This window comes from Lichenostomus cassidix, chromosome 11 (assembly GCF_008360975.1).
Source record: "Lichenostomus cassidix isolate B80296 chromosome 11, HeHo_3.0, whole genome shotgun sequence".
Lineage (NCBI taxonomy): Eukaryota > Metazoa > Chordata > Aves > Passeriformes > Meliphagidae > Lichenostomus > Lichenostomus cassidix.
The window spans coordinates 1569545-1594089 of record NC_139492.1 but is presented as its reverse complement, the minus strand read 5'-3'; the positions used below and the strand labels follow the sequence as shown (position 1 = coordinate 1594089).

Genomic DNA, 24545 nt, shown 5'->3' with positions numbered 1-24545 from the left:
GAACAGGGAGGGGACCTGATAACTGGAGCAGGGAAGGACCCCAGTATCTGAGTCAGGGAGGTCTCCCAGGCAAACTTTGCTCAGCAGTGGAGGGAAGCAAGGGCTGTTATCTGATGGGGGAGCCGGGCTGGGGGCGAGGAGCTGGAGCTGGGGCGCGGAGCTGCACCTGGCACTGGCCTGCCTCGATAAAGAGGTGATAGCAGAGATAAGGCCGAGCAGCAATAACGGCCACTAAAGCTTTCAGCGCGATGGATAAAAATCGATATGCCAGGCACTTTGATTTATAGCCAAAAATAATAGGACTTTTATACCCGGTGATTGATTTATTTGATGTTAATCATGGCGCTTATCACCTGTATTAATAATCTCCAATGGCGGTGACGTCACCCCTGGGCGGCCGCGGTGGCGCCGATCGATTGGGCTCCGCGCTGCTCGATCCGCCCGGGCCGCCAAGGCAAACATGTACTTTGGGCACTAATCTTCCACACTGTCATATGCAGATTGGCTTTATCAGCCCATCTCCAGCAGCAGTTAATGGAGAAAATAATTGTTATCAAGTTGCTATGAATACGCCACAAATAGAGCCGTGCGGGGAGCGCCTGGTGTTGGCAGGGATGTGGCACAGTTGGGGAATGTTTGGGGTGGGTGGGCTTGGCTGGCCCCGTGGGGTGTTCCCAGGGGGATGGGGGCTTTGGGCACAGGGGTGTGAATGCCCTCCCTGTGCTCATCCCAGCCTCGGTGGTCCCAATCCCCGTGGAAGGCTGCTTCTGAAATTCCCTGCTCCTGACCTGCTGCCTTCCCCCTCCTGCTGCAGAGTCCAGAGATGCTCCAGAGAGTCCCAAGGAGCCAGAACAGCCAGATCCTGGAGAAAACCCCCAAGAGCCAGAGCCATGGAATGGGCCAGGTGAGTCCCTGGTGTGTTGTCATCCTGCTCCATCCCTGTCCTGGCCAGATCTGCTGGAGCAGCCCTCAAGCATTCACCCCTTGCAAACACCAGCATGGGGAGCACTGGGAGCTGGGCAGGCTGCAAACCCCAGCAGTTCTGCTGGAGGGAGGTGTGAGCTGATGGTTGTTGTCCCCCACATCCCTGAGGTGCTGTTGGGATGGTAAAACCCAAGGTGGGAGCAGCAGGGATGCCATTCCCAGAGCTGGCATCACACTCCCTGGCACTGAGAGGGTTTGGATCCATCCTGCATCACACCAGGGCGCTTCACCAACATCCTGACAACCACAAGAGCGACGCTGGGGCGGTTTGGTGATGGTTATCAAAACCCCAAGGAGCGAGTGCAGCCTCTATCTCCTGCTGGTATCTCCATGCCAAGGCTGCGGGCACCAGTGAGGCCAGGCTGGCCCTGTGGGCACCCCAGCCCTATCACCCACTATCTCCAAAGCCACGGGGTTACGGGGCTGTGCTGCACGGATTCACAGATTCACGGGATGTCTGGGGTTGGAAGGAACCTCTGGAGATCATCCACCAACCCCTCTGCCCAGGCAGGGTCACCCGGAGCAGGGGACACAGGAACACATCCAGGTGGGGTTGGAATGTCTCCAGAGAGGGAGACTCCACACCTCCCTGGACAGCTGCTCAGGGCTCTGCCTCCCTCCATGGGAAGTTCTTCCCCATGCTGAGGTGGAATTTCCTGTGGTTTAGTTCATGGCCATCACTCCTTGCCTGGGGTTATGGGTGTCCATCCTCTGGGAATGGCTCCTGACAGGGGGGTGGGGATGAGACCAGGGGGAGCTGAGACCCCCAAGGGTGGCTGTGCCCCATTTTGGGCTCCAATGAGGAGCTCCCAGCTGGGCGATGGTTTTGAGCAACATGTTGGGCAGTGGTGACCCCAGTCCAGCACAGCCATCCCCCTTCGGGGATGGATGCACCAGGCATGTCCCACTGTGTCCCCAAGGCCAGCGGCTCCGGGAGCCCTGGGAAGTGGTGGCTGCCAGCACACGTGCTGCTGCAGCTGCCCGAATCCCCACGGCCCGGCGGGAACCTCGCTCCCCCTTCCCGCCGGGCCGAGGGGAAGCTCCTGCCGGCCCCGCTGATATCCCAGCCCTTCCTGCGTGCCGGGCAGGAAGGAGCTGCGAGGCCACCCCCGGCTCCTCCTTATCTGCTCCCCAGCCCTTTGCCCCCGGCGCTCCCGGGATCCCAGTGCAGGGTGAGAGGGGCTGGAGAGAGTTGGGATCTCCAACCCCCCAGATCCCCCATCCATCCCCTATGGGATCACCGCATCGCACAGCCCCTCATCCCACCAGCACCCCATCTCCCCAGAGCAACCAGCCAGCCTGGCCCAGGCCCTTCCCCCTCCCCTCTGCAGCGGGCTATTTGCATTCTTTATGTAAAAGAGATTTTATTATCGGCCCCTCGCAGCCCATCTCTATTCTGGTAATTGGAGTGGTGTTCATTTCGCTGCGGCTGGGGCGGCGGGCGGTCCGGCGATGCCGCGCCGATAGGGTGTTCCTCTCGCACCAACCGCCGCGATAGCCCCGGCTATCAGGAGCTCTGCAGGCTCGCCACTTATCAGGGATGGAGCTGGCGAAAAGGGAAGCTCGGAGCAGCCTGAATTTTCTGCTTTATCTGGCAGGATCCGCCGGGTGTCAGCGATGGCGGCCGCGGGGATGCGCCGCGCCGGGGGGGCTTTGTTGGAGCCCCGCGGGGCCTCCCTGTCCCCCTGGGCAGTTTTGGGGGTCACCGGGTCACCCCCGCTGTGGGTGGGTCATCCCAAAGCATTTGCCGCTGTTCCAGAGGGGATGTGGCCTGCCAGGACCTCGCCCTGGGGCTCCACGTGGCAGGAGGGAGAAGGATTTTGGTTCATCTTTGAAATGACCTTGTTTCCTGGAGGGGCTGCAGCTCGTCCAGCTGATGGGCAAATTCCCAGCAGCTGGAGGCTGAAATCCTAAATTTGGGTGCCTTTATGGATGTGCACCCAGGGTGCTGGGATACCCTGGCTCTGTTCTGCTTCCCAATGGGACTGCAGGATGGAGTTGGCCATGCTTTGTGCTCACTCCATCCTCTGGTGGTGCTGGGGACAGGATGTCCCTCCTTCCCAGATTGCCCCAAGCCACCCCAAATTCCCCCAAACCCTTCCCCACAGCCCCTCCGTTCTCCATCTTTCCCTCTCGTTTCGGTTTGCTCTGGAGAAGGGCTGGGAGCAGAGAATTTCAGGAGCACCCACAGCCTCCAAATCCCATCCCAGAGCTGTCCCATCCCAACCCCAACAATTCCAGCCAGTTTTCCCAGAAGGATAAGGTGAAAAGCTCTGGCAAATTTCCCGTGGAGCTGGGGTGGGAATGGAGCAGAGCAGAGCCCTGCTGAGGGCCAGGCTGCTCAACTGTGTGATGAGCCAGCAGAGAATTCCCCCTGGGAATCCCAGATTCTTGCCTTTCCACCAGGTGGGATGAAGCTTTTTGCTTTGGAAACACCTCAGGCAGGAACAGGATAGAGGAGCCAAACCCAAGGTGGCTTTTGCATTATCCCACCTGGCCATGTCCCACCAGCTTCCCAGGGAATTCTTCACCTCCTTCCCCACATCTGCATCACTATTTTCAGCTCCACCTTGCTGAACCCCAAGCCCTGCTGCTGTCTTGCCTATTTAGGCTTTATTTAATAATTAACGTCTAATGATTAAATATTAATTTAATATTCATATTTATTCTGGGTGGTAACGATGGCTCTGGGTTGATTACAGAGCTCAGGCTCCTCTCCCAATCCCCCAAACCCATCCTCACCCCCCATCCTCCAGGCAGGATATCAGGATGGCACAGAGCAACCCCTCATATTTTTGGTGCATCTAATTAAAACTCCCAACTCCTTTTTTTTTTTTTCCCCCAGCTCCCCCTTCCCTCGTGTTCCTGCTCCCCTTCAGTTGTGTTTATCTCCCACTTCAATAATCTCCAGCTGCCCGGAGTTTGTCTGGAAACCTCAGGGTTTATTATCGGGGTGAGCAGGGCACAATGGGGGGGACAGCTGGTCCGGGGGGGGACACAGCCCCTGCCACATCTGCCCCATCCCTCCCCCTCCGCCCTGCAGTGTGTGGGTGGGAAAAATTATTCCAGCTATTCCCTTTTATCGCTGGGAGTGGAGCAGCAGGGAGTTGTGCTTGTGGGAGATTGCTGGAGATGGGGGCAGGTGGGATTCAGGGAATTGGCACCCCTGCCATCCCAAATCAGGGGTGCCCAGCACCCTGAAATCCTTCCCCTGCCCAGCTTGTGTCCTGCAAATCCTCCTGCTGCAGGCAGTGGGATGGGGATGATCCCAGCAGTGTCACCTGTCCCAGATTTGGGACATGGAAGGGCACCTGTCCCTGCTGGGGGATATCCCACATGTGCCTGGGGTCACTGCAGGGTGGAGGGGACAGTTTGGGGTGAAGGGATGCTCTGACTGGTTTGGGGACATTGCTGGGTGGAAGGATGATCAGACCAGTTTGGGAGACAGCTGGTGTGGAGGGATTCTTGGGATATTTGGCAATGCTGGCAGTGTGGAGGGATGCTCAGGATATTTGGGATCTTCAGGATATTTGGGAACACTGGCAGTGTGGAGGGATGCTCAGGATATTTGGGAATGCTGGCAGTGTGGAGGGATGCTCGGGATATTTGGGAACGCTGGCAGTGTGGAGGGATGCTCAGGATATTTGGGATATTCAGGATATTTGGGAATGCTGGCAGTGTGGAGGGATGCTCGGGATATTTGGGAACGCTGGCAGTGTGGAGGGATGCTCAGGATATTTGGGATATTCAGGATATTTGGGAATGCTGGCAGTGTGGAGGGATGCTCGGGATATTTGGGAACGCTGGCAGTGTGGAGGGATGCTCAGGATATTTGGGATATTCAGGATATTTGGGAACGCTGGCAGTGTGGAGGGATGCCCAGGCATCTCTGTTCCCATCCTCCCTTCCATTTTCCCTCGGGAAGCAGTACATTACACTCCCTGAGGGCGATGCTGCCAGGCTGGCACTGATTGACAGCTGTCAATCACTCACCTTGCCGCTCTGCCCTGCAGGGATCTGAGGCCCGGTGGGGATTTGGAGCTTGGTCCACCTCCTCCATCGGGGTTCCCCCTCCTGGGGTCCCTGCTGTCCCCCGCAGGCTGTGGCTGTGCAGGGACCCCCCTGCGGTCCCCTCCCCTCTTCCGGACAGGATATCTTCCCTCTGCATCAGCTCCGGGGGCCTCTGCGTTCCCCTTCCTCCCCCCTCTGCTTCCTGCCCCCCCAGTGCCCTCCTCCTGCCTCCTGGGCACAGCCAGGGGGTCCCAGCAGCCCTGGGAGAGGGGACAGAGCAGGGACAGGGTGTCCCTGGCACGGGGGTCCTGGCAGCCCCAGGGAAGCCAGGAAGTTTTCCTCCTTCCCATCCTTCCTGAGTGCTTTCTGGTGTTTTTCCCGGTGTTTATTCCTGTCCCCAGCCCTGTGGTCAGAGGTTCTATGTGTTTCCTGGTTGTCCCTTGTGAGGAGAAGCCCTTGGGATGGCAGCACCCCAGGCATGGGGACCCCTTGGGATGTCCCATGAGTGGGGACAGAGCAGGGACAGGGGACCCTGGCACAGAGGTCCTGGCAGCCCCAGGGAAGTCAGGAAGTTTTCCTCCTTCCCATCCTCCCTGATGAGCTTTTTCTGATCTTATTCCCAGTGTTTCTATCCACATCCCTGCAGGCACAGATCCCATTGATTTCCTGGGATGTGACACCCTTGTCATGAGGGATGACACCCCTGGGGACAGGGACCCTCTGGAGACAGGGACCCCCTGCCAGCCCCATCCCAGCAAGGCACAGCAACACCCCAAAAGCAAACGTCCTGGCAATGCTTATCAGCCCATCCTGCTGGGGCAGGGCACCCCAGCTTCCGTGGGGTGATCCTGAGGGACACATGGCACAGCCGGTGCCACCAGCGCCTGCCAGCTGTGCCCCACAGCTGGTGAGCGGGCACCGGGCCCTTTTGGGGTGCAGCCGTGCCCCTGCAGCCCCCCCAGAGCCGGGTGGTGCTGCTCTGGGCGCAGGGCAGCTCCTGGCTGCTCCATTATCCGGGGGCAGAGTTCAGCCCGATAAGGAGTCGCTTTTGGACTCGGGCAGCAAACAATCAATAAGTGGTGAGCGATGGGCAGGAGAGATAAAGGCAGAAATCCCCCCTGGGCTCCAGCCCCACCAGGGTGTCCCCACCTCCCCAAACCTGGGGAAAAGCTCAGCTCTCCCTCTCCATCCCCTCCCCATCCTCAGAGCAAGCCCAGGCTGAGCCCAAGCAGGCTGAGCCCAGCAAGGCTCGATTGAAACCCTCCTCACTCCTTTGTCGTCCCCAAGGCTGCCCTGATTACTCGAGCACCCGGGACGGCAAAGCCGGGATAATCTCCTTAGCCCCTTTGGAGAGATTTCCCTTTGTGAGCGGAGGTGAAGAGTGGAGATGCTGCGTGTTCACAGCTTAAGACTCTTCCCAATCGCCTCCCTCCATCTTATCGGAGCGGTGCCATCACATCATTGCAGTAGTTGAGTTGTCAGGATTTATTCCTTCCGCCGCGCTCTCGCCGCTTCTAAAAACAGCAGCTGGGGCCGGGACGGGGCTGCCGGGGGGAACTGGGGGGAACTGGGGGGAACCAGGGCTTCTCCAGCTTGGATCTCCCTGGGCAGGAGCAGGAGAGCCATGGGAGGTTGGGTACCCATTGATGGATCCATCCATCCATCCATCCATCCATCCATGCATCCATCCCACTGCCAGGCCAGCTCCTGTGGCCTCCCAAGTTTGCTCCTGGATGTTCTGGAGGTGCAGCCACATCCAGGCACACATGTTTGCCTTCCTCGCAGGAGGGAAGGGCAGAGGGACTCAGACAAACCCACCCATCCCATTCCAAGCTGCTCCCTCATCCCTTTGCATCCACAGGGCTTGAATCACTAACTGTTCAGCCACTTGGCAGAGATATGGGTCCATCCATCCATCCATCCATCCATCCATCCATCCATCCATCCATCCCCGTTTTCCAGTCTCTCCATCACCAGGGCTCATGCCGGGGCCAGATCTGGCCTGTGGCCCCCCAGGGCTGGCACAGGGCACTGAATTTAATCGGAGCAAGGCGGCTGATCCCGGGATGTGATCCCGTGACACGCCGATAGCAGTATTTATCCTGATAGTATCCAGGCAGCTGCAAACACTGCAGGGACCTCCGAGCCTGGATGCCCACTGAGGGGCAGAGCTGTTGGTTTGGATGTGATTCAAGTCCTCTGGATGCAGCTGAGATAAAAAGGGATGCAGGAGCAGCCTGGAATGGGGTGGGATGGGATGAGTGGGTTTGACTGGGGTGGCTCTGCCCTTCCCTCGTTTTCCCCCAAGGAAAGCAAATGTGGGTGCCTGGATATGGCTGCATCTCCAGAGCTTCCAGGAAGAACTGGCCCAGCTCTGTGCTGCTCCTGGCAGTTCCATTCATTTCCTGGCCCTGGGAATGCTGTGGCTCACCTTGCATATGGCCTCCATCTCCATCACACCCCCTGGCAGGGTGATGTCCCCCCGGGAACTGTGCATCCCCACAGGCTTCCTCCCTCCCGTGTGCCCACCCTGGACCCTCGGGATGGGCAGGAATGCTGGTGCCAGCCGTGCCAGCTCAGCCATCGATCGCACAGCCATGGGGTGGTGACAGGAATAATCTTTGCTCCCGGCACAGCTCGGCCGATTCCTTTGGAATCTCTCGATGGAGAGATAAGCCGGGAGCAGCGCTGTGTTCCCGGGCTCTGTGTCACACCAGGCAGGTGCACCTGGCTCTCTGGGGGCTTTTCCCCCCTTCCTCCGTCCCTCCCTTTCTTCCTTCCTTCCTGCCTCCCTTCCTTCCTTCCTGCTGCCTCTCTGTGTGCCCCAGAGCAAACAGGCCAGCCCCTGCCCAATTTGGTTAATGAGCTGGGAGATAAGCTCTGCTCCCGCGATAACGCAGGGCCTGCCGGGACCGATGGCCAGGTGAGATACCTGGGGGGTGTTCACCTGCCAGGGGATCCCACGGGGAGCTGCAGCCTCGGACTTTGCTCCAGGACACCCCGGGGGTTGGCAGCAGCTCTTCCCAAGGCTGCAGGCAGTGGGATGTGGCTGGACCCATGGTGGGATGGCTCCCTGCAGCCTGGGGGGGACACGGCTTTGTCCCCAAGTGTGGAACACACAGCTGCTCCCAGGCCTCCCCATCATTTTCCCTGTTCCCCCTCAGCACTGCCGTGTGCTCAGCTGGAAAATTCATCTTTTCCCTCCCTTTTTTCCTCGCTGTGTCGCCGTGGGTGCAGCACAGGGGCTCTGGCAGCATCCCCAACCAGCACAGGGAATCCCATCCCGACAGAGGAGCTCTCAGCACGCTGAGCTGGGATTCAGCCCCAGCCTGGGGTGCCAGCACCCCGTTTTGGGGTGGGTGGAGGCCGTGGGGCGCTGGCGGGAACAGGGCCGGCTCCGGCAGCACTATTTTTGTCCCCCTGTCTGGAACGGTTTTCTCTTTATCAGCGCCTGCGTGTTTTCTCTGCTGGGGATTGATACACACAAGATGAAGTGCTCTGACATGGGAAGTGTCAGGCGAATGCTCTTATCTCGGAGACATGGTCTCCTGACCCAAACGCCGCTGATTACCAGTGAGACGGGGAAGGGGGGGCGCCGGGGGGGCACCCGGGGGGGACGTGGCCGTTGGGCTTTGGTCCCCAAAAGCTGCTGGGGTATTTGGGGTGGCAGAGGAAGAGGGGAGCCAGCGGTGCTGGGGCTGTCCTGGGGGTTTAGGGGTGTAAGGGAGGGTGGGCAGTTTGGGATGCTGAGGCTGGAGGGAATCCAGCATTTTGGGAATTTGATGGGAAGGTATTGTCCCACTGTGAGGGTCTGACTGCCTCCCTCAGCCCTGATGCCACTCTGGTGGTCACTGTGCTCCTTGCCTGCCTTCAAGTCCTTCATGGGAATGACCAGCTGGGCAAGAGGTTTCTTGTGCCCTTCCTCAGGGTCAGTTTGTGCCAGGGAATAAATCCTATCATCTGCTCAAAGGCCTCATCCCTCCTCCTCCTCCTCCTCCTCCTCGCTGTGCTGAGATGGAGCTGATAGGGAAATGGGCAGGGGGATGTGGGGCAGGAGGATGCCAGGAATGTGGGGCATGTCAGGGATGTGGGGTGGGAGGATGCTGGGGGTGCAGGGCGGGCAGAGCCAGCGCCACACTCACTCCCAAAACCAGTGTGCAGGAATGAAATGCCAGCTAGAATCAGGGATCTCCATGGCCAGGGTGGCTTTTGGGACATTCCAAAAAGACTGTGGGAATGGGAATGGGAGGGCAGGGCAGGGGAGCTGTGGCAGAGCCTGTCACCAGACTGTGGCACGGGGACAGAGGGTGGCACGTGTCACAGGGACAGCCTGGTGACCCCAAACACCTCCCCAGACCTCCCAAGGGGCAGCAAGGTGACACCAGCTGCTCCCCTGGGATGTGCTCAGGACAGAGTCCCCGGTGGCCCGGGGTGGGCAGAGGGGACCCGTGGGCGCTGGTGGCACCTGGGCGATGGCAGGTGACACCACCCAGCGCTCACCTCAGCTCACCCCAGCGCCGGCAGGATCCAGATGTCAGCCCTGCTAATAAACACATCAGATTTCAATCTCCGCAGCCATGGGATCGCTTTATCCTCCCTGCTCTCCCGGCTCCAGAGGCAATTTTGCCTTCAGCCGGCACAGCCTCCTCCCTGCCCAGGCACCCGGGACCGGCTGTGTCCCCTCGGGGCTTTAGGGGCTCTTTGTCCTGGATCTGGGGACAACCCCACCGCTTCCCCACGCTGCTCCGAGCTCTCCCAGCCACAGACAGGCTGGCTGTGCCTCGCTGTCCCCAAGGAACAGCTCGGTTTTGGGGGGCAGCAGCCGGCGAGGGGCAGGCAGCACATCCATCTGGGTATTGGTTACCTGCCATCTTATCTGCGCTCCCAAAGACAAAGGCACAGTTAAAACATTTTCGAGCAGCCTTCATAGCGTATTAACATGTTATCTACCCCATTAAACCAGAGCCTTATCAGATAATCAAAGCCATTAAGCCCTGAAGCTGCTGCGACTTTGGGTGTGGGGATGGGAAACGCTCCTTCCTCTCTGCCGTGCCGGGCCTGGACCCCCCTGGCTGTGCCGGGACCCCCGGGAAGGGATGGATCCCCCCACGGGACACCCACCCACCACCACAGTGCCCACAGCCCCCGGATTTGGGGTGCTACACGCCCCAGGATTGGGGTGCATCTCGCTAAAACTGTGCCTGTCTCCCCACAGATGAGCTGGAGCTGGAGGTGCAGGATGGGCAGAGCAGGGTGAGGAGCCGCAGGAATCTGCCCGAGGGATTCTCCTGGGGACCTTTCCAGGGCAGCATCCACAGCGAGCCAGCGTCGCCAGGGCATGGTGACACGGTAAGGAGCACCCCGGGATGGGGTGGGAGAAATCCTGAGGAAACAAATTGCTTTTCAATCAAGCCCTCCTTGAGCTCCTCAGCCCCTGGGAGTCTCCTGGTTTGAGTGCCCAGGAGGTTTCCCTGCCGGTTGAGAGCTTTCCCACAGCCAGGATGTTGCCATCTCCTCTGTCCCCTCTGCACAGGCTGTTGGTGGCACCTGTCTCCTCACGGGGGAGATGGGATCTGGTGTCCCACCCCAAATTTGCTCCCTGGGGACTCTGGCTGTGCCTGGAAAGCACCAGCAGCTGTGGTGAAGGGGCAGGAGGGGAGCACCGAGGGGACACCGAGGGTGGTGGCTGTTGGTGGCTGTTGGTGCCATCACTGGTGGGAGCACCAGAGGAGGGAATGTCCCTGAGTGTGACTGTGGGTGTTCTCAGACTCTGGATCCTCACATCCCAGCCACCTCCTTCCCTCCACATCCCCCCAGAGCTGCACACAGGCAGCTCCAGCCCAGGATCCTCAAGGCCTGGCTCCATCCCCACCTCTTCCTCCTCCTCCTCCTCTTCTCTCCTTTGCTCTTTTTTTTTTTCTTCTTCTTCCTTTTCTTTTTTTTTTTTTTTAAGCTCAGGCCCGTTTATCTTTGCTGAATTAAATCCTTGATTAACCCTTATCTGCCCAGTTTGGCTCCCTATCTCCCGGTTGGCGCCGTGTGTCCAGACACCCGGTACAGGATGATTGATTTCCCCAAGATATGCGCGGCTTTTTTCTGATACTTCATTTATTGTCTAAATATTTTTGCTCCCATTTCAGCAGCTCCCTTATCGAGCCCGGCTGATGATTCCCAGCCCTGCTCTCCTCTGCCACTCTCCTCCCTCCCTATCTCTGCTCAGGGAAGGGAGGAAAGAATCGCAGCCCCATCCCTGATAGGGGCTGTCGCCCTCAGGTCCCTCTGTCTTTGTTGCTGGCGGCGCTGGGGGGGTGCAGAGGGGGTCTCCCCCAAATCCTGCCTGGTTCTGCTCTTCATCTCCGTGTGGGGGATGATCCCAGCCTGGGGGTTGAGTGGGAGCTGGGAGCACTGGGTGGCTTTAATATTCCGTGGCGTGGAGCAGTGTGTGCCCATTGCCTGCTGATGGAGAGGAGCAGAAAGAGGAGGAGGGAAAAGACAAGGAGGAGGAGGAGGAGGGAGATACCTGCCTGCCCCCAGCTGATCCCACAGGGTTCCCCCAAAAAATCCTTGCTTGAGGGGCTGTGGAAACCCTCTGGCAGCCAGCCTGGGGGTGCCAAGGGAGCGTGACTCCCCCCGGGGACTGTCCCCCAGTCTGTCCGTGCCCCGTGTCCCCCCCAGGCCGGGCTGCAGCGAGGGCAGGGGCCGTGCCGATGCGCCATCCCGGCGGATGCGGAGCAGATAGGGTTTCCGATGGTTATCAGCCGGTGTGGAGCGGAGACAGCGACCTCTTTGTTCCAGGGAGAACAAGGAAGGGCTTCACACCGGGCTGGGGCCGCCGGGGGGAGCTGGGGTGAGCACCCTGGGGTGCTGGGAGCACCTTGGGGTGCTGCAGGGCCCTGGGCAGTGCAGGGACCTCCCTCCACCGGGGGTACCCACAGCTCTCCCCACACCCGGGGCAAAATTCCAAAAGGATCCTCCTCTCCCCGAGGCTGCTCAGCCCTTGTGGCAGCAGCAGTCCCATCCCTGTGTCCATGCTGGGGGTCCCAAAGCCCCCAGCCCCATTTCCTGTGCCTGCAGGGGCAGGTGGATTCCCCCACCACTGTGAGAGGTGCACACATGTGTGCCAGGGTGTCACACCCTGTGCCAGTGCCTCCCACGTGTGTCGGGGGCTTTATCACGCTGCCGGCACTCGGCTCCTGGCAGTGATAAGGCCCCAACCGGCTGCGACTGTCAGGCTGAGTTGGAGGGGTTGGAAATATTGGGATGGATAATTAGATTTCATATCGTTACTGCGGCAGCCATCGGAGGATCAGGGAGATTAATTTCCCCCCCACCCTTAGGCTCATTAATATTCATTAGAATGCGGGGAGGCAGAGCTGGGCTGAGCAGGGAGTGCTGTGACCCCCCTGGCAGCCCCTCAGTGTGACCCCAGCCCGGTTTGGGGAGCTCTGTGACCCCCTGAGTGTGACCCCAGCCCGGTTTGGGGAGTGCTGTGACCCCCCTGGCAGCCCCTCAGTGTGACCCCAGCCGGTTTGGGGAGCTCTGTGACCCCCTGAGTGTGACCCCAGCCCGGTTTGGGGAGTGCTGTGACCCCCCTGGCAGCCCCTCAGTGTGACCCCAGCAAGTTTGGGGAGTGCTGTGACCCCCTCAGTGTGCCCCCCCGGCAGCCCCTCAGTGTAACCCCAGTGCTGACCCCCTGTCCCTGCCCCACAGAGCCCCCCGGTGACGCTGGTGCTGGGGGACGAGAGCTGCTGGCTGTCCCGCCTGCCCCTCGTGCCCGCAGAGCCCGATGCCAACGCCGTCATCTACAGGAAGGGTTGGTACTGGGGCGAGTGGGGGTGGGAGGGATCCCCATCCGTGTCCCCTGTCCCAGTGGCTGCCCCCCGTGTCCCACTGCTGCCTGTCCCTGGGCTTGTCCCTGTCCCAGCTGGGAGGGTCCCAGCAGGGATGGTGCAGGAATGGGAGCGAGGATGGTGTAGGGATGGATGCAGGGATGGGCGAAGGGATGGTTGTAAAGACGGGGACAGGGTCAGGTTCGGGGATGGGCACAAGGATTGGCACAGGGATGGATGCAGAGTTGGGCACAGGAATGGGTGCAGGGATGGGTGCAGGGATGTGCAGGAATGGGCACAGGAATACAGCAGAGATGGGCACAAACCCCAGCGGCGGCTCCGGGCAGGCTCTGCGGGGCTCAGCACGGGCAGACACCGCCATCTCCAGGCCATGGCCGGGAGGAAGCAGCAGCCGCTGCCAGGACCGCGGGGACAAGGCAGGACAGAGGGGACGGGCGGCAGGACGGGATCCAGCGATCCCCGCTCAGCGCTGTCCCCCTACTCCAGACGAAGCCCTTTGGTGCCGGACAACACGGGCCCTGCGGGAGGAGGAGCCCCTGAGCGCCTTCGTGGTGGCAGAGCCACCGGCTGTCCCCAACCACGGCGTGAAAGCAGAGCCCGGCGAGTCCCCATACCCAGCGGCGCTGCACTCGGACATCCAGCTGCTGCCGCAGCAGGCCGGCATGGCTGCCATCCTGGCCACCGCCGTGGTCAACAGTGAGTGCTGGGCACAGGTGGGGAGGGACAGGCGGCACCACGGCCCTGCCATCACACCAACGGTGTCCTTGTCCCTTGCTCTCCGCAGAGGATGTGTTCCCCTGCAAGGACTGCGGGATCTGGTACCGCAGCGAGCGCAACCTGCAGGCTCACCTGATGTACTACTGTGCCAGCCGGCAGAGCGCCGGCGCCGGCTCCCCGGCCCTGGATGAGAAACCCAAGGAGACGTATCCCAACGAGCGGGTCTGCCCCTTCCCCCAGTGCAAGAAGAGCTGTCCCAGTGCCAGCTCCCTGGAGATCCACATGCGGAGCCACAGCGGTACGGCACGGCACGGCATGGCATGGCATGGCATGGCATGGCATGGCATGGCATGGCACCCCTCCTCTGCATGGAGGGACAGGGAGGCTGTGGGGTGGCAGCATGGTGACCAGTTAAATGAGGTTCTCCCTGGTTGGGTTACTGGTTTGGGGAAGGGATGGGGCACAGTGACCAGTTAAATGAGGTTCTCCTTGGATGGGTTACTGGTTTGGGGCAGGGATGGAGCACAGTGACCAGTTAGATGGGATTCTCCCTGGATGGGTTACTGGTTTGGCACAGCTCAGTTGTAGGTCTTCCCCCATCTCAGCCCTGTAGAGACAGAGAGAGTTGGCCATGTGGGATGGCCCTGTGGGTGTCCCCATGGGGTGTCCCCAGAGTCCCTGTCCCCCTTCCCTCCATGCTGAATGTCCATCTGTCCGGCAGGAGAGCGGCCGTTTGTCTGCCTGATCTGCCTGTCCGCCTTCACCACCAAAGCCAACTGCGAGCGGCACCTGAAGGTGCACACAGACACCCTGAACGGTCAGTGTCCCATGGGAACAGCCCTGTCCCCTCCGGCACAGCCCAGGGACAGCCACTGTCCTTCCCACCCTGCTGGCTGTTCACTCAGCCTCATGCTGTGTCCCCTCAGGTGTCTGCCACAGCTGTGGCTTCATCTCCACCACGAGGGACATCCTGTACAGCCACCTGGTCACCAACCACATGATCTGCCAGCCAGGCTCCAAGGGTGAGGTGTTCTCACCGGGATCAGCCCTTCCTGCCGCCAAACCCCTCGCTCCCGGTGAGTCCAGGGTCTGTGGCTATGGGGGACACGGGATGGCATTGTCACCAAGGGCTTGTGGGGCCAGTGGTGGGGAGGGAGGAGGGGATGGGGCAGTGCCCAGTGCTGGTTTGTTGGGAATGGGGAATGCGGTGAGCATCCCTGTGCCGGTGCTGTCAGTGATGCCGGTGCTGAGCGTCCCCGTGCCGGGGCTGTCGGTGACACTGCCACCTGTGTTCCCCCGCAGGGCTGAGCCAGCCGAACAACGCGTCCCTGCGGAAGTGCAGCCTGAGCGCGTTCCTGCCCGAGGCGCTGCCGGCCCTGCCGCAGCACGTGGTGCTGCCCGGCCCCGCGCCCGGCCCCGACTCCGCTCCGGTACCGGTACCGGCACCGGCACCGCCCGCCTCGCCCCCCGACCCCAGGGCCGCCAAACTGTCGCCCCCAGCCCAGCCGCAGAACGGGGAAGGACCTTCATCGGCATCGTCCTCCTCTTCCTCCTCCTCCACGTCCGGCGAGCCCGTGCGCATCAAGGAGGAGCCGGCCGGCAGCCCGGCCAGCGAGGCCGAGGCGCCCAAAAGCGGGGAGGGGGCCGGTAGCCCCGACGGCGGCTCCCGGAGCTCGTCCCCCCGCAGCCTGCCCTCGGCCAAGGTCAAGTCGGAGCTGGCCAGCCCCACGCCGGGCTCCAGCCCCGTGCCCAGCGAGCCGGGGACGGGCGGCACCGTCTTCCTCCCGCAGTACGTGTTCGGCCACGAAGCCGCGGTGGTGCCGCAGGCGTCGGAGATCCTGGCCAAGATGTCGGAGCTGGTGCACAGCCGGCTGAAGCAGGGCCACGGGGGAGCCGTGCCGCCCGCCATCTACCCGGGCACGCCGGTGCCCAAGGGGGCCACCTGCTTCGAGTGCGAGATCACCTTCAACAACATCAACAACTACTACGTGCACAAGCGCCTGTACTGCTCCAGCCGGCACCTGGCCGAGGACAGCCCCCCCGGGGCACGCAAGCTCAAAGCCCCCCCCGGGGCGCCCAAGGGTCCCCCCGGCCCGGGGACGCTGCTGTCCCCTCCGGCGGGCAACGGGCAGGGCCCGGGGGACGGGGACGCCAGCCGCGATGCCACCCCGCCGGCCACCGCGCCGGACGGGAAGGCTGAAGAGGGCGGCACCAAAGCGGGGTCCCCCGAGGCGGAGGGGAACTCGGGGCGGTGCAGCGAGGACAGCCAGAGCCCCGGCAGCTCGGCGGGGGACGAGGGGGACGAGGACCCCAGCAAGACGCTGTGCGAGGCGTGCAACATCCGCTTCAGCCGCCACGAGACCTACGTGGTGCACAAGCGCTTCTACTGCGCCTCCCGGCACGATCCCCCCCTGCGCCGCCCCGCCGCCCCCAAAGTGCCCTTCCTGCCGCAGCCGCTGCGCACCCGCAAGCGCCGCAAGCTCTACGAGATCCACGGCGCCGCTCGCCGCCCCGCCGAGCCCCCGCCGGCCCCGGAGCCCCCGCCGGCAGAGCCGCCCGCCGCCCCCGAGCCCCGCGGCAGCCCCGACGCCGAGGGTCCCATCGACCTGAGCAAGAAGCCGCGGTGGCAGAGCGAGCCGGCACCGACCCCGACCCCGACCCCGGCCCCGCTGCTGCCCCTGGCCGATTACCACGAGTGCACGGCGTGCCGCATCAGCTTCAACAGCCTGGACGCGTACCTGGCGCACAAGAAGTACCAGTGCCCCGCCACGCCGCTGCAGCCGCGCACCCTCGAGCACCTGCAGAAGATGAAGGGGGCGATGGCCGCCCCGCTCAAGGGCCGCCGCAGCCCCGGCAGCCCCGGCGAGGGGGACCCCGAAGGAGGGCTGCGGGTCAGGGCGGCGCCGGCGGGGAGCCCCGGCATGCCCTACCCCGGGGCGGACTCGCTGCAGCGTCACCCCAAGGCTCCCCTGCCGCCGCCGGGGGCCAAGGGTCCTCTCGCCGCCTGTCCCTACTGTCCCCTCAACGGGGCCATCAAGGGCGACCTCCTGGAGCACTTCCGAAACGCCCACGGGCTGTTCGTGGCCAAGCCGCCGGCGGGGGCCGGGCAGGGGCTCCCGGACGCGCTGACCCCCGGGGGCGGCAGGACGCCCGAGCCCCCGCTGCCCGCCGCGTCCCCCCCGCGCCCGCCCGGCCCCCGCCTCCGCCGGGACAGCGTCACCGCCAAGGAGGGCAGGGACAGCCCGCGGCCCCCCGGCTCCCCCCGCGCCCCCACCTCGCCCGGAGCCCCCGAGGGACTGCGGGAAGCTGCCCGCAAGCCTCCCACGCCCCCCGCCTACACGGACAGGGGGGTGCAGACCCCCCCGGCCAAGGCCGTGCCCGGCCCGGTGCCCAACGGCAACCACAGGTACTGTCGCCTCTGCAACATCAAGTTCAGCAGCCTGTCCACCTTCATCGCCCACAAGAAGTATTACTGCTCCTCCCACGCCGCCGAGCACGTCAAGTAACCCCCCCATAGCCCCCCACCAGTGCTTGGGGGGCTGCAGGGGCTGGGGGTGGAACCGGTGCCTGAAACCCCCCGTGCAGGGGTTGAGGTGATGGAGGACCCCAAAATTCAGCCGGGTTGGGGGTGAGGACCCTGCGGTGGGAGTGTGGTGCTGGTCAGCCCTCCACCCCCTGCCCGCGGGGGGAAACTGAGGCAGGGGAACGGTGCACGGCCCTGCCCGGGGGCTGCAGGGGGCTTTTCCCCCCGGTGGACACTACAGGGCTGGGGAGGGGATGTGGGGGGCACGGGGTTGGCCCCAGCACCCCAGGAAATAGAGGGGAGCCCCCACCGCAGAGCGGAGCCAGCACTGGAGCAAGGATGGAGCTGCCCTGGGAGCTGTGTGTATAAGTGTGTACAGAAATAAATATGTCTGCTAAACGCCTGTGTGAGGGTGGGGGACACTGCGGGGGCTGGCACGGCCACTGGCACCCCGTGGGGCCAGGGCATGGGCACATCGGGTGTGTACAGCCATCGGAGGACGGCAGGAGGAGGAGGGCAGGGCGTGACGTCCCTACCCTGTCCCTGGTGCCCCTGAGTGACACCTACGTCAGCCCAGGGAGGTCACACGTGTGTGCCATGGGGCAAAGCGGCTGCTCCCACATGGGGCTCAGCTGGTGCTGATGACTCATTAATTATCAGGCTAATTAAACCCCCCAAGCCCTGGCTGGGGCTCAGGTCTCTGCCACAGGAGGAGTTGCTGCGCTGCAGTTCCAGACCCTGCCGTGGATGCCCAGATGAGTGTGGCTCAGGTCAGGTGTCCCCCACACTGTGACAGGGGGGGTTTGGCCCTAAGGACCCCCAGAGTGTGGGTTCTCACTTCCCCACGGCTTATCCCAGTGTTTCCCATCCAGCACAGGTGGGCAGTGGGTTGTTCCCCTCCCTCCCACCCTGTCTGGCAGGGATTGTGCTCCAGGATCCTTCTGGACTCAGGGTCAGTCCCCAGGGGCCAGCTCACAGGAACCCAGTGCCCCCAGCTCTGTTTGTTTCCCAGCTGGTATCCCTGGAGCTGCCAGGCCTTTGTGATCCCCATGGATGTGGCCAGGCCAGGGTTGTGCAAGGCTAGGGTGGGCACAGCAACTCCCCCTGCCCCGGGCTGCCAAGGGGGCTGGGGACCCCAGGGACTGCAACACCCCCTTCAGGGCATGAGGGCTGTCCCTCTGTGCCAGCCCTGCACAGTTGGGCACCAGGAGCAGGGAAAGCTTTCATCCCTCTAAATGTGGCAAGAACAGGCATGGGGGTTTGGGGTTTGCCCCATCACCTTGTTGGGGTTGGCTGCAGTGCCAGGAGGATCTCGGCTCTGTGCCAGGGGGTGGGAGCCAGGCTCTGGTGCCAGGGAGGAGGAGGAGGATGAAGGCAGCAGCTCCCCTGGGGAAGCGCTTGCAACAGGTTCCCTCCTCGCACCTCTTACATCACCAGCTCAGAGTGCCAAGTAGTGCAAGGGCTGAGTGTCCTGTCCCCCCCTCCCCACAAAGATGACACAAGACACAGCTGAATTCAGGAGACCTTTACTTAAATAAATATATTTACAGAGCAGCAGCTATTCCAGAGCAGATGTGGCCACACTCAGCCGGAGGAGTGGGAGGAGAGGCTGTGCCAGGCACCACGGCAGCCTCTGCCCAGGCATTGACCTAGCGGGGTGCTGGGACCCCCGAGGGTTGGGGGGACAGGGGAGGGGACAGGACAGGTCACCCAGCCCTCACTGCAGCATCTTCCTGTAGGGCAGGGCGGGGAGGCTGCGGGGCAGGAGGTTCTGGAGGGGCACTGAGTTCTTCTCCTCTTCCTTCTGCTCCTCCTCGGTGGCATCCAGGAGCTGCTGCATGTAGCACGAGGTGCCCAGCAGGACGTGGCCCGTGGCCTGCATGGTGAACAGCGTCCAGCGCAGGGCTTCCCTGGACAGGGAGAGAGGGGTCAGCACCCCACAGCAAGGCTGGGCAGTGTCCCCAGTCCCAGTGTCCCCAACACCCCACACTCACTTCATCAGGCGCCGGGCGCCGTAGCAGCGCAGGTCGTAGGACATGCTGTAGGTGCCATACAGGGTGGCTTTGACGTTGAGGCAGCCCAGGTCCTTGGGGTGGGTCTTGTACAGGTCGAAGGTGACGCAGGCGACGTCGATCCTGCGCGGGGGCTTGCGGGACAGGCTCACCTGGTAGCCAGGTTTCTAAGGAAGAGCAGGACTGCTATCACCCAGTGCACCCCACCCTCCCAGTCCCACCTCCCCACTGATCCCAGCAGGGCGTAGATGAAGCAAACCAGCCTCCCACCTGTCAGGGGTCTCCTCACCTTGGGGGCAGCCCAGGTCTGCCCCTTGCTCAGGGCCATCAGGGCCGTGCCCTCCTCCAGTGTCCGGAAGAAGGACTCTGTCTCCACCGCGGTGCCATCCTCATCCAGCACCAGCGCGATGGGGGCCGGCAGGGCCAGGGCGCTCTGAGCCTGCAACGGGGCTGGGGTGAGCGGGGCTGGGGACAGGGCTGGGGACAGCCCCCGGCCAGAGAGACAGAGCCTGGGCAGATAGACAGACAGACCTGGCGCAGCAGCTCGGCGAGGCTCGGGGCCATGACGCCCTTGCGCAGGCTGCGGTCACAGTTGCACACGCGGAAGGGCCGGGGTGACGGCGCTGGGCCTGCCAGCAGCTGCTGGGTCATGGAGGCACTGGCCGACACACATCTGGGGAGGGAGAGAGGGATTGGGGTGTGCTGAGAGCCAGCACCATGCCCCGGCAGCAGGGAGGGCTCGGAGGGGATGTCCCCCACCCTGGGGACAGGGGCTGCACGGCACTTACTTGGAGACAGGGGCAGCCAGGCGCTGGCTCAGGGATTTGGCGTAATCCATCTTCTCCAGGAGCACAGAGCAGCCTGTGGGGAGGAAGGACTGTCAGCTCCTGTCCACTGAAGACCTGTTCCCACCAGCGCCTTCCACTCCTTTCAGCTCTTGTCTGCTCCAGATCTTCCCACTGGCAGTGAGCTCCTGCCTGCTCCAGGAGATCTTCCACTCCTTTCAGCTCCTGCCTGCTCCAGGAGATCTTTCCACCGGCACTTTGGGCTCTTCTCTGCTCTGTGAGATCTTCCCACTGGCAATTCCAGGCTGGGCTGCAGCACTGCTGTCTTTACAGGGGCTGGTCCTGCCCTTTGGCCAGGGCTAGGCCAGCGGTGGCCACCCGGCCAGAGTCCCCTGCCAGCAGGGCTCTTGCGTAAAGGGACACGTGGGAGCCTGAGTCAGCGCTGGAGCAAAGGTGAGACAGCAGCCCCGGGCTGTGCCCGTGCTCTGGGGCCTCGGAGAGAGCAACCAGGACTTTGGGAGTCAGGGACGCCCATGGGAGCACCGCCAGTCCTGCTGATCCAGGGATAGCTCCAGCCAGGAGCCTCATGGAGGGTCCAGTGGAGCAATCCCATTCCCCATTCCCCATTCCCCATTCCCCATTCCCCATTCCCCATTCCCCATTCCCCATTCCCCATTCCCCATTCCCCATTCCCCATTCCCTCACCTCCAGCAGACACCAGTTCTTCTCCCGGGCTCATCCCCAGCCGCTTCACCCACGTTATATACCTGTCAGAGGGACTCCTCCCCCGGGCACACCCCCTGCCGCCCCAGCCCAGCCCAACTGGGGCATCTGGAGCATCTCCCTGGGGAGGTGACACTGCGGGAGCTGGGCATGGGCAGTGTGGGGCAGGGAATGCTGAGGGGATGTCACCAATCCGTATAAATGTCTCCAAGGGGTGACAGAGGACAGTGCCAGGCTCTGCTCAGTGGTGCAGTGACAGGACGAGGAGCAGCGGGCAGAAACCAAACCACGAGCTCTCTCTCAACATGAGGAAGAAGCTCTTCCCATGGAGGTGCAGAGCGCTGAGCAGCTGCCCAGGGAGAGCAGCGAATCTCCCTCTCTGGAGACATCCCAAAGCCACCTGGACATGTCCCTGTGTCACCTGCTGCGGGTGACCATGCCCTGGGCTGGGTGATCTCCAGAGCTCCCTTCCACCCTCAATATTCCCAGACTCTGTGCCACACGCGTGCTCCGTCCCTGTGTGTGTGTGTAAGCTGTGCACATCTGGATCTGCACATCGCGTGCCCCGCGCACATCTGTGCGGCCCTGGGTGTGCGAGGAGCCATGCGCGTCCCTGCCCCTGCACGTGCTCCCGTGCGCTCCCGCACACCCCTCCCCGCCCTGTTCACCTGTGTTCACCCGTGTTCACCCGTGTTCACCCGTGTTCACCCGTGTTCACCCGTGTTCACCCGTGTTCACCTGTGTTCACCCGTGTTCACCTGTGTTCACCCGTGTTCACCTGTGCGCACACCGCGCGGCCCCTTTAAGAGCGGCCCCCCTGAGGCGCGCGCGGGGCACGCGGGGGGAGCCAAGAGCGCGCGCTTCCACTGCCCCCCCCCACCTCCCGCCCGCCTCGCGCCGGGGCCCGTCGCGCGCGGATGACGTCACGCCATGGCCGCCCTGCGCCGCCGCGAGTAGAGGCCGCTCCGCCGCCCCGTCCCGCTCTGCCGCCGCCGCCCCGCCGGCCCCGCCGGCCCCCGCCGCCCCCGGCCCGCCCCCGCCGCGCCCCGCACCGCGCCGGGCCCCCGCCGCCCCCCGACACCGGTGAGGCGCCGCCCGCGCCGCCGCGGCCTAGCGGCCGGGAGGGGGGTTGGGCCGGGCCCGGCGGGGGGAGCGGCAGCGCGGGGCGGGGGCGAACCGGGAGAGGGGCAGGGCGGGCAGCCCGGGGGGCGGCCGGGATGGGGGGCGAGGAGGGGACGAGAGCGCCCGGCGCGCCGCTAAACGGGGCTCGGGGGGGCGGCGGGAGCCTGGAGGGCATTTGGGGATGGCAGAGCGGGGAATCAATGAACGCCCCCCTGTGCTGCGGGGGAATGAATGGGAAGCGGTGCCTCCGGCTTGGGGGGAGCCGCGGGTTGCGGTGGGTGCTGGGGGACAGCTGGGTGTCAGCGCGGCTGGTGGGCGGGCGGGACAGAGCCCAGCGTGCAGGTGGCTCTGACTGTCCCCCGTCCGCAGGCAGTGGCAACAGCGACAGCGCCAGCAGGCGCGGCCCGGGGGGCACAGCAGAGGAGCCCAGCCTGGCAGGAGAGCCTCGGAGGTGAGGGGGGCACGGGGGGACACAAACCGGGCAACCTGCAGCAACATCAGCTGCGTGTGGGGGACACTTCTGAGGTGGGTTTGAGACCCATCAGCCCGGGGGTCAGTTCTGAGGTGGGTTTGGGGTCCATCCCCTGTAGGGTCAGTTCTGAGGTGGATTTGGGGTCCATCCCCTGTAGGGTCAGTCCTGAATGGTTTTGGGGTCCATCCCCTGTAGGGTCAATTCTGAATGGTTTTGGGGTCCATCCACTGCAGGGTCAGTCCTGAGGTGGGTTTGGGGTCCATCCCCAATGGGGTCAGCCCTGAATGGTTTTGGGGTCCATCCCCTGTAGGGTCAGTCCTGAATGGTTTTGGGGTCCATCCCCTGTAGGGTCAGTCCTGAATGGTTTTGGGGTCCATCCCCTGTAGGGTCAGTCCTGAGGTGAGTCTCCTCAGAGCTATAGCAAGAGCAGCACCTTCAGGGTGTGGAATTCTTTCTTCCTGAGGTTTGCCTGGATTCAGGAAAAGGGTTCCAGTTTATCAGGACAGCTCTTTGCCAAACTGCTGATTGAATATCTGAGTAAAATCAGCCCTTTGAGTGGGATTATCCCCAAATCCTGCAGGATTCAGGTATAACCTGAGTGTTTTTTCCTTCCTGAGACACTGAGAACTCAAACTCAGCGTTTGCTGGGGAGGAGCTGCAGGAAGGAGCAATAGGAAAATGAGCTGTGCTGTGAAAACAAACTCCAGCTGCTTTTCCCTTCAGGTTCCCAATACAAAACCATGGGGAACATTCCCAGTTGGAGCTCTGCTTCAATCCCAGCTCCTGGAAATGCCTCTCACCAGCAAACTGATCCCCCCAGGCAGCTGAGTTTGGGGCATTAAAGGGTTCCCTGCTCCATTTCCTGGGCATCCTCCACCTTGGAGCTCTCTGAGGATGGCAGAGAAATGAGAATTGTGGTTAATTAACCCTGTTAATGACCAGAATTCCAATCAAGGCAGGGCTGGGTACTTCCCTTCTGTTCTGCACACAGGTTCACCCTTTCAGTGTTCTGAGTTTCACCTTTCCTGGATCCTGAGGCATTTAATTTCCTTCTCCTGCTGTCGCTGCTCTTCTGTGTTTTCCCCATGTTGCTTCCTGCCCTTCATTTCTGCTTTGCCTCTGTTTTTCCAGTGCTTTGTTCCCTAAATCTTTTTTTGTGCTGCCTTTCTCCCCTCACCTGTCCTGTCAGCACTATTTATTCCCATTCACTTTCCTCAGCTCCCTCACTGTTCCTGCCTGCACTTAGCCTCTGCTCCAGAATTTTTCTGCTCTGCTTTAACCCCTGGATTTCATGGATGTGGTTCACAGGAATATTTTCATGTTTCATGGAGCTGATTGGCTTTTAGGAAGTGAGATTTTTATCTTTTTATCCAAAAGATTTCAGCTTGAAGGAAAAATCTTCCTCTCTTCTTTCCTTCCCATCTGTCCTGTGAGCTGCTCCAGGGCTGTGAGAGGGACAGAAGTTGGGAATGCACTTGACTCTTCATATCCATGAAAATTTGTAGGATTTTAAGGCTGAAGCTGATGGCTCTGCCAAGCTCTGGGTTTTTATAGGTACTCAGTGCCTGGCTGGAATTTCTTCCTTCTTAATTTTGCACCTTTTGGTGCTGTTTAATTAACAAAAAAAGAGGAAGTTTGGCCTGATTTTTGCAAAAGGAGCTGCTGGTTAAGAATTCCAGCTCTGACTCCTCTGGCCTTGGACAAATCAACTGAGAAAAGTGTGAGGTTCAGAATATTATTTCAAATGTATCCTGGGAATTGACTGGCGAGATGGAAGTGGAGTTTTAAAAAGCAACTTAAGTAGCAAAGAGCTTTTCTCTCCCTTTGTCAAGGCTGCTTAATCTCAGTGCTTGGAGTTAAAAAAAATCTTGGATATCCCTAAGCTTTGATAAAAATATGTTATAAAGGAAGTGAAGCAGATGAATTTCAATTTCTGTAGCATCTCCACAATTTTCTCATCTGATTTTTAGTGGGGGAAATGTGTAATTTGAAATGTTTCCAGAATCCAGAGGGAACAACTGGAGGGAAAGCCTTGCTCCACCTGTGGGGCCATCAAGTGTCACCTGCTCCCTGAGGGAGGGTGGCTGGGAAGTTCTGCTGCCACATCCTCAATTTCTCCCCTGAAAACCTGCTTTGAAGAGGCTTTCACCTCACTGAGGCATTCCCAAGTCATTCCAGAGCCAGGGAAAACACTTTTTTTTGCCTGAAAATGCACTTTATTTCTCACATTTACTCCCAAACCTCCCTGTGGAAAGGCTGTCCCAGCTTGTTTAGCCTGGAAACAGGAGAGGTTTGTGAGCCTGGATGGAATTCCCAGTGCCCTGGGCTGCTCCTGGTTTTCCCCAG

The 24545-nt window shown here is 61.7% G+C and overlaps 3 protein-coding genes across 9 annotated transcripts in view; 2 read left to right on the top strand and 1 right to left on the bottom strand.

Annotated features, from left to right (window-relative positions):
• ZFPM1 (zinc finger protein, FOG family member 1) overlaps positions 1 to 17484 on the top strand; it is a 34118-nt gene extending 16634 nt beyond the window's left edge. Inside the window, exons 3-10 of the mRNA XM_085071377.1 lie at positions 815 to 904; positions 10211 to 10344; positions 12706 to 12808; positions 13332 to 13541; positions 13630 to 13860; positions 14284 to 14379; positions 14489 to 14638; positions 14865 to 17484. Coding sequence (XP_084927503.1) covers positions 815 to 904; positions 10211 to 10344; positions 12706 to 12808; positions 13332 to 13541; positions 13630 to 13860; positions 14284 to 14379; positions 14489 to 14638; positions 14865 to 17068 — 3218 coding nt within the window. The 3' untranslated portion in view covers positions 17069 to 17484. The remainder of the gene's footprint in view (positions 1 to 814; positions 905 to 10210; positions 10345 to 12705; positions 12809 to 13331; positions 13542 to 13629; positions 13861 to 14283; positions 14380 to 14488; positions 14639 to 14864) is intronic.
• Positions 17485 to 18595: 1111 nt separating this feature from the next.
• Positions 18596 to 20682, bottom strand: CIDEC (cell death inducing DFFA like effector c). Its single transcript, XM_085071378.1, has 6 exons — positions 20588 to 20682; positions 19886 to 19958; positions 19629 to 19770; positions 19387 to 19536; positions 19080 to 19264; positions 18596 to 18995 (listed from the first exon to the last, which is right to left on the bottom strand). The coding sequence occupies exons 1-6, from the start codon at positions 20619 to 20621 to the stop codon at positions 18803 to 18805; spliced, it is 777 nt and encodes a 258-aa protein (XP_084927504.1). The 5' UTR covers positions 20622 to 20682; the 3' UTR covers positions 18596 to 18802.
• Positions 20683 to 21521: 839 nt separating this feature from the next.
• The window catches only part of ZC3H18 (zinc finger CCCH-type containing 18), a 41999-nt gene continuing 38975 nt past the window's right edge, over positions 21522 to 24545 (top strand). For 2 of the 7 annotated variants that reach the window (XM_085071335.1, XM_085071330.1), the window contains exons 1-2: positions 21523 to 21688; positions 22097 to 22178. The gene's annotated coding sequence lies outside the window, so the exon portion shown is untranslated. Of the gene's footprint in view, positions 21689 to 22095; positions 22179 to 24545 lie in introns of those variants that run through there. The other 5 variants (XM_085071336.1, XM_085071334.1, XM_085071333.1 and 2 more) reach the window with 3 other exon arrangements.